General features: G+C 39.0%; 1 protein-coding gene across 2 annotated transcripts; it reads right to left on the bottom strand.

Annotated features, from left to right (window-relative positions):
* Positions 1-1,033: 1,033 nt before the first annotated feature.
* Positions 1,034-9,303, bottom strand: LOC108277169 (glycolipid transfer protein). Of its 2 annotated transcripts, XM_017489655.3 has the most exons (6): positions 9,069-9,303; positions 7,478-7,536; positions 7,245-7,378; positions 6,772-6,922; positions 2,963-3,172; positions 1,034-2,761 (listed from the first exon to the last, which is right to left on the bottom strand). In XM_017489655.3, the coding sequence occupies exons 1-5, from the start codon at positions 9,169-9,171 to the stop codon at positions 2,990-2,992; spliced, it is 630 nt and encodes a 209-aa protein (XP_017345144.1). In that variant the 5' UTR covers positions 9,172-9,303; the 3' UTR covers positions 1,034-2,761; positions 2,963-2,989. The 2 variants fall into 2 exon arrangements, with proteins under 2 accessions (XP_017345144.1, XP_053542997.1); XM_053687022.1 differs by having other exon boundaries at positions 1,034-3,172.
* Between the last annotated feature and the right edge of the window lie 157 nt (positions 9,304-9,460).

Below are 9,460 nucleotides of genomic sequence, written 5' to 3'. Positions count from 1 at the left end.
AAAAACTGGAACCAGTTTATTTAAATCTGAACCTTTCATTCAAACACTCCCGTTTTTGTGTTTCTTTCTCACCGATGAGTCGAATTCCCGAATGAGTCGACTCAATGAGTCGGCTCTTGGAGATGAGCGTTGGGAGTCTACTCGAATGTCTTCAGACCTGTAATGAATAGCTTTCACATTTGCATTGCGGTTAATATTTGAACGTTTTGTGTTGAGCGGTGGAAATGTATGTAGAAGGAACGATGATATAATAATACTGAACATTTTTTTTACTCTCTCTGTCAATATAATAGCACGATGGGTGGTTTTTCATTAGGTGAAATCGATCTTTTTTTTATTTAATTTTTTTACAACGAACACAAGGCAAAGTATAATGATATACTGTTAATGACAATGCACAAGATTTCATTAAACAATTTAAGCATCAAATAGGCAAAGATAAGCGATTTTACCCAGTTTTTAGAGAAAAATATTTAAAGGAGCCAAGAGAGTCGAATCCTATTGGTGACTCACTGGAAATAATTCCTGTTACCTGTCCCCCCTCCCAATAATCTTCTCTAATTTATGTGAGTTTTTAACATGATATATTTTCCCACATCCTGCATCACTTATAACAGTACGCTTCCTTATTATTCAAATTAGGCTGAAGCTCGCTGATTGGTTGTCACAGACCACTGAGTAACGAATCAGAGTCGGGCTTTGCCCTATTAAACGTTACATGGGAAAACGATGGAAAGACGCATGACTTGCGAAAGATGTGTCTTACGTTTTAATTTTTCAGTGTATAATTTTTCTTCCTAGAAAACAATCAGTTCTGAAATCAATTATATATTTGTCCATTTTATATTATTAAAATAAATAGACACACATCAACTGCGTTTCATTGGGAAGAGTATGCAGCTTCATGCTGCCCCCTGGTGGCAGGACAGCGAAAATACACGTTAATTAAAATGTCAGAATATCAGTATTGAGTAATAAAACGTTAACACAGTAGCACAATACATTACTGACAGATGCTCAGAGGCTAAAAAAAAACTCTTTAATGGTGCAAGAAAGGCACTGTTTATTTCAGAACAAGTTTTAATGTATAAGTCAGTCTACCAATAATCAGTTATGAGAATAATTTTACATTGTATCTCAGTCAGAAACACACACACACACACACACACACACACACACATCTCATAAATAAACTTCAGAATGAGGTTTTATAATGCAGGAAACTGTAACCCTTTCTGCATTCGTTTACGCTGTTTCACGTGAATGACCTACAAAAAGTGCAAATCAAACATTGATCTCCTTTAAGATTAACTGACTTCCACACAGGGATTCCTCAAATTACTCCCTTTGCTCATTAATATACATAACAGTGTGTGCTTTAATAATCTGTACACCCTAAGAGTGTAAATATACGCTCGCAAATAATCAAACTGCAGATACACATTATAATTAAATAGTTAGCAATGTTGTCATCAGTTTTGTGCAGCAAACCCCGGGCTGTCAGCATGTATATGAATATGAATGTATATGTTATTATTATTATTATTATTATTATTATTATTGTCAGTTAATGAGTCAGCCTTTGTATGAAAAGTAATATCAATCATGTAGCAAATCTGCTAACTGCTTTATGTTTAAAAAAAAAAAAAAAAAAAAAAAAGCAACAACAACAAAAAACAGTCACCAGGATCTTTGCATATTAATGAATATTATTATAGACTTGGGAAATTATTGATTGTTGTCAGGCACTTCTTTATGCATTTCATTGGTTAAAAAAATGAATGAGGACAAAACTGAAATAGGTATAGTGCAAAGAGGGAGAAGCTAATAGACACCCAATTATGAAATGTTAGGAGAGCTATTTTGTTGTTGTTTTCTCTCACTTGAATCACAACAACGCGCTTAAGACAATGCTTCATGTTATACAGAACAGATCTTAAACTTCTTTCATTTGTTTTAAAGCTATAAATAATTTGGTTTCTATTATAACAGAATGCCCATCTAGATATGAGCCACAGAGATCAATGTCGAAAATCGTCAAATGCAGGACGACTTCCTGTCTAATTAACAAAAACCAATAATAATAATAATAAAAATTTTTTAAAAATAAATAAAATTAAAAATTAAGGCTCCTTTTAGCGTTCCTAAACTCTGGAACTCTTTCCGATAAGTTTGTAAGTTTACTATGAAGCTGAAAATACACCTTTTCTTTTAGGTTTTATTTTCTGTCATAATTTATCTGCTATTTTTTACTTAAGAAAAAAGTTACAATAGAAAATACATAAATCCTTGTCTGGTTCGGTCCTATTCTTTTATTTTTTTATTAATTCCTCCTTTTTCTAAACTTATTTTTATATAAAAAAATAATAATAATTATTATTATTATTAAACACACCTTGCTCTAATTACTGAGACGTGTCCAAAGTTTTGCTTACAGCTCTGTCCCAAACACTAGTATTGAAGAAAAGAGTTCTTAAAATTGAAGTAATGGACGCTGAGAAAACTGAATACAGAGCTGCATCATGTATTCTGTGTATCTATCATGTATCTTGGATGTAATCAACCATGTAAGAGGATTCTAAAAAAAAAAAAAAAAAAAAAAAAAATCTAGCGTTTGGGATTTCCTCTCGATTTCCAGGAGCAGAAACTTTTTGTCAAACCAGTAAGAGCTTTCGTCGAACCAGTCAGAAATCCTTCTCAGCACCGCAACACGCCGTGTGACACGGTAGTCTCAAATCATCATAGGTAGTTCAGCATCTCTCTGCTCAGAGATACCATACGTTAATGCACTTCAGGTTGTTGGGTTTTTGTTTTTTTTTGTTTGTTTTTTTTTTCCAGCATGATCCATGCCAAGACAGAAAATTCTCTCACCACACAAGCAAAAATGAACAATACAAATAATAAAAAGGAGAGTTGCATTGAATTTTGAGTACTGCTTATTTCCAGTGGAATGCTGTCTGACCTGAGAAAGGCACCGGGACACGACCCCTCACACCGTGTAGTCCAGCTCAGCATTCATCACGGTGTACATGTCATAAATGGCGTCCACAGTGGTGGAAAAGTTCACCAAGAACTGCCGAATGTTCGCCAGGCAGTCTTCCTCCACCACCGCCTGACCTTTAGACAGAGACTTCAGGAAGTCCGACCTGTACGGCGCAGCCAGAAGTGCAGCCTAAAGCAGAAAGAAAACATTGTGGACAGCTCAAACCAGTCTGTCCAATGACCTCCGATCTCTTTCTCTGCACAACCGGTCCTCGCTGGATGTTTTTTTGTCTCCCGCACCACGCTGTGTAAACACTGGAGACTGTTGTGCGTGAAAATCCCATGAGCTCAGCAGTTTTTGGAATACTCAAACTGGTACCAACAATCACGTCATGGTCACGATCACTGAGATCACTCGGTGATCCAAGATGTTTTCGACCATCAAGTGACACTTACCGCAACACTGTATAGTTTTGTTCATGTTTCAAATGATAAATTCATTAGCTAGCCCACTGGGCAAGCGGACGCTCCGGTGTGCCGCCCAGTCGCATGTACGGGTCGCCTGGAAACGTAACCGAACAGGTTAAAAATGGGTAGCGAAGGTAATTCAGTCCGTACAGGATTTTTGCAGCATTTTTTGTGGTTGTTGCGGCCAAATTGCTCGATTTTGCTGTTCTTTGCAGAGATTTGGTCATGAACACACAAAACCCTGCACAGAGAGTAACTAGAGCTCAGGAACCCTACTGATGATGACTGTAGTACGCCACAGTGACACTATATACACTATAGTACGCCACAGTGACACTATATACACTGTAGTACGCCACAGTGACACTATATACACTATAGTACGCCACAGTGACACTATATACACTGTAGTACGCCACAGTGACACTATATACACTGTAATACGCCACAGTGACAATATACACTGTAGTACGCCACAGTGACACTATATACACTGTAGTACGCCACAGTGACACTATATACACTGTAGTACGCCACAGTGACACTATATACACTGTAGTACGCCACAGTGACACTATATACACTATAGTACGCCACAGTGACATTATACACACTATAGTACGCCACAGTGACACTATATACACTGTAGTACGCCACAGTGACACTATATACACTGTAGTACGCCACAGTGACACTATATACACTATAGTACGCCACAGTGACGCTATATACACTGTAGTAGGCCACAGTGACGCTATATACACTGTAATACGCCACAGTGACGCTATATACACTATAGTACGCCACAGTGACACTATATACACTATAGTACGCCACAGTGACACTATATACACTGTAGTACGCCACAGTGACACTATATACACTGTAGTAGGCCACAGTGACACTATATACACTATAGTACGCCACAGTGACACTATATACACTGTAGTAGGCCACAGTGACACTATATACACTGTAGTAGGCCACAGTGACACTATATACACTATAGTACGCCACAGTGACACTATATACACTGTAGTAGGCCACAGTGACGCTATATACACTGTAGTACGCCACAGTGACACTATATACACTATAGTACGCCACAGTGACACTATATACACTGTAGTACGCCACAGTGACACTATATACACTGTAGTACGCCACAGTGACACTATATACACTGTAGTACGCCACAGTGACAATATACACTGTAGTACGCCACAGTGACACTATATACACTGTAGTACGCCACAGTGACACTATATACACTGTAGTACGCCACAGTGACACTATATACACTGTAGTACGCCACAGTGACACTATATACACTATAGTACGCCACAGTGACGCTATATACACTGTAGTAGGCCACAGTGACGCTATATACACTGTAATACGCCACAGTGACGCTATATACACTGTAGTACGCCACAGTGACGCTATATACACTATAGTACGCCACAGTGACGCTATATACACTATAGTACGCCACAGTGACACTATATACACTATAGTACGCCACAGTGACACTATATACACTGTAGTACGCCACAGTGACACTATATACACTGTAGTAGGCCACAGTGACACTATATACACTGTAGTAGGCCACAGTGACACTATATACACTGTAGTACGCCACAGTGACAATATATACACTGTAGTAGGCCACAGTGACACTATATACACTGTAGTAGGCCACAGTGACACTATATACACTGTAGTACGCCACAGTGACACTATATACACTATAGTACGCCACAGTGACACTATATACACTGTAGTACGCCACAGTGACACTATATACACTGTAGTACGCCACAGTGACACTATATACACTGTAGTACGCCACAGTGACACTATATACACTGTAGTACGCCACAGTGACACTATATACACTGTAGTACGCCACAGTGACACTATACACATTGTAGTACGCCACAGTGACACTATATACACTGTAGTACGCCACAGTGACACTATATACACTGTAGTACGCCACAGTGACGCTATATACACTGTAGTACGCCACAGTGACGCTATATACACTGTAGTACGCCACAGTGACGCTATATACACTGTAGTACGCCACAGTGACGCTATATACACTGTAGTACGCCACAGTGACGCTATATACACTGTAGTACGCCACAGTGACGCTATATACACTGTAGTACGCCACAGTGACGCTATATACACTGTAGTACGCCACAGTGACGCTATACACACTATAGTAGGCCACAGTGACGCTATATACACTGTAGTACGCCACAGTGACGCTATATACACTGTAGTACGCCACAGTGACACTATACACACTGTAGTACGCCACAGTGACACTATATACACTATAGTACGCCACAGTGACACTATATACACTGTAATACGCCACAGTGACGCTATATACACTGTAGTACGCCACAGTGACAATATATACACTGTAGTACGCCACAGTGACACTATATACACTGTAATACGCCACAGTGACGCTATATACACTGTAGTACGCCACAGTGACACTATATACACTGTAGTACGCCACAGTGACACTATATACACTGTAGTACGCCACAGTGACACTATACACACTGTAGTACGCCACAGTGACACTATATACACTGTAGTACGCCACAGTGACGCTATACACACTGTAGTACGCCACAGTGACACTATACACACTATAGTAGGCCACAGTGACACTATATACACTGTAGTACGCCACAGTGACGCTATACACACTGTAGTACGCCACAGTGACACTATACACACTATAGTAGGCCACAGTGACACTATATATAGTATAATATATTACTATACTGTGCCACTATAATATGCCACAGTAACACACACAGTAAAATTTGGGCGTTCCAAACGTCACGTTTTGAAGGCAGCATTTAGACAGCTGTTCTGTCCGTAGTTCTGAATTGTTAAAAATAGCATAGCTTAACATATATTGCAATATCATGATAATCTTATAACTGGTTTGTGTATAAACATTAAACAAAGGCATAATGCTAACTACAATGCTCAATGCAATCAAATGTAATGGCATGTTTGTCGATGTTTTTCTTGTATTATAAGAAAGAGATTTTTTTTTTTAAATGATTATTTCATAAATAATTTTAAAGTGTTACCTCTAATAACTCTCTACTTTGGGGTATTGGGGATATCAAGGCTCTGATGTATGAAACAATTTATACTACACAACCTACGGTGTAGTCTTCCTTAATAAAGTCATTTATATTCCAGCTCTCTCGCGCGCGCGCTCTCTCTCTCTCTCTCTCCCTCTCCCTCTCTCTCTCGATTTCTATCCCTTACCTTAAAAATCTTCTGCACTATCCAGCCATGGTATCTCTTCAGCGCTTGTTCGTAGGCTTTAGTGATATTGACACGGATGTAGTTGGGATTGTTCTCATCTCGCTCGCCATCCGCCAAACTCTGCAGCAGGATCTGAATGAAGCGCAGGCCTCTGAGGAAAACAATTAGCGAATAGCGAGGGCTGAATTTCAGAAACAGTTCTCTCCGACATATCAAACAATTCTGACAGGAGAGCAGGAGGAAATTGAATGAAAGAGCGACATTTGTTAATATGGTAATGTTAATGTGTTAGTGTATCACAACAGAGCATGCCGATATAGGATCCTATAACAGCATGTCCTGAGATGTTTTGTCCCTTTGTAAAAAAACAAAAACAAAAACAAATAAATAAAAATAATTTATACAACTCAAATTAAAAAAAAATTAACTTAAAGGAACAGAGGAGGTCGTACTTTCTTCTCATATCTTCTCACCTTTTTAACCACATGAGCGCTAACGTGGCCCCTGCTTTCGGCCATTCGGACCCGTACATGTCCTTCTCAGCTTGCAGGATCTTCTGAAGCGTCTCGTACTTCACTGGATCGGAGTCATATACAGCTCTGATTTTCTAAGCAGTGAGATCACAGAATGCTCGTATAAATCTGTCTGAATGTTTGAGACAAAAAATTTTTTTTTAAAGTGTTGAGGCGAGGAGGGTCACACTTACTGTGATGTTTCCGTTTATGTCGGATTTGATGGGAGCAAAAACTTTGGAACCGAGACAGTCTGTTAAAGCAAGCAACAAAAAAAAAACAACAATAAAATGCAAATCAGACTGAATAAATAGAAAACTTTAACACTTCGCACCTTCAGTTAAGTGGCAGCTACACGTGCAAAGTCTTTATGCCTGAAATACTGAGAGCTCTGTTAAAATCCTGAAGGTTTGGAATAAAGAAGCACAAATAATACGAGCGTCTTCACCTCCCCGGAGTTGGTTATTTTCCAGTAACAGCATGTTGGAACAGGTTCGGGCTTTTTAGTTCCAGTGAACGGAAATTATAATTCTACAGTCTTCCAAAACCTCCAGCAGTTTGCTGAAGGCTGATATACGGGTCTGATGGTCAGGTGTCCGCATACTTTTGGCCATATAGTGTAACTCTATACTGCAGGCTTAAGTAAAGAAAGTGTGGAACGCAAAGCTCTTAAAAATGACAATCACACACACACACAAAAAAAAACCAGCAGTGGTGTTTCCAGGTTTTTAAACTTGAGGTGGGAAATGGGAGGCTAGAGCACACGAACATGTACTAAGCACCATCTTATTATTTGTAGAATATTTCATGTGCATCTCGAATAATCACATAATGAGATCAATGTATTGGCTTCGTAGTGGTTTGTGATCGTTCCTAACACTGAAGGGACTGGGGTGAAGAACCTACAACTCTATTTGCTATGACGATTTAAGTAAACATGAGATATCAGGGCTGGGCGATATGACAATATGATACAGATATCGTGAAACATAAACATGATATACTTTTCAGATTGACGATATTCTGACTATCAGGTATCTGTGCGTTAAAGAAGTTTTATTTTCCCTCCTTTTCTTTGTTAAACACTGTTTTTCTCCTTTGTTAAACAGTTTTATAAATGCTGACTAAAAATAGCTAATAGTTTTCCACAATATGGTGAAATCAGCCAATCAAAAAACTGATATTTTGATATAATAATAAGACATTTTATTTAATTTTTATTTATTTATTTTTTTTACCATAAAGTCAGATTTAGGTTGGGCAAGGTTTATTGAAATGGTGGCAAAGTCAACCTGTGCCTCCCACGTGGCCACGCCCCTGATACACAGCCATTTTCAATCATCAATACTAATTTGTCTTTAATGAATTCATCAGCCAGGAAGCTGGAGTAGCCTTTCAGGGCTGCGCGCTCATGAATAATTAATTAGTCTCAATTTTAGGACCGTACCATTCCAGACTTTACAGGGGAGCCCGTATCAGCACTCTTATCTATTCTAACAGCCTCAAGGTTAAGTTTTATTTGTACTCAAAACACAAAAATGTCCTGATATGAACTATTAACCTTCACAACTTTATTTTACTATACCCTCTTTTTTTTTTTTAGCTCTTTTATCAGGTTCCAGTGTTAATCTTGGAGCCACTTAAACTCTCCAAACTCACCTTATTGAGCCTACATATTTAGGAGGAGGAGGAGGGGCTTGGGATTTGTTCCAATAACTTGTCATTTTGGTACACTTCACTCAGCACTAGTCTACTTACCGTCTCGCGCGGGCTAACGTTACTCACCGAAGAAAGACGGAAGATGGGAAACCGACTCCAGAAACGACTTTGTAGCGATTTCATTGGCATTAGGCAGCTCCAAGAACTGATTCTCTAATAACAGAGACATTGCAAAATAGGAAGAAGCAAAAAATAAATAAATAAAACGAGACGCCGGCCAAAGAGAGCGCAATTAACCCGGAACAAGCCGAAGTGACACTTCGGGCAGCAACAGGGAAGTAGTGGGCGGGGCCTGAGCTGAATATTCAACAGGTGGGAATGAAGCTAACCAATGGGACAGATGAGTTTGGTAGCGCAAATAAACTGACCTATAGGCGTCTTTTATGCAAAAATGCTGAGGAGCGACTATTGGTAGAGGTGTTTTTACACTGGCAACAGCGAGCGCCATTAAAATAAAC

Source organism: Ictalurus punctatus, chromosome 16 (assembly GCF_001660625.3).
Source record: "Ictalurus punctatus breed USDA103 chromosome 16, Coco_2.0, whole genome shotgun sequence".
Lineage (NCBI taxonomy): Eukaryota > Metazoa > Chordata > Actinopteri > Siluriformes > Ictaluridae > Ictalurus > Ictalurus punctatus.
This window is presented reverse-complemented; position numbering and strand designations above follow the sequence as displayed.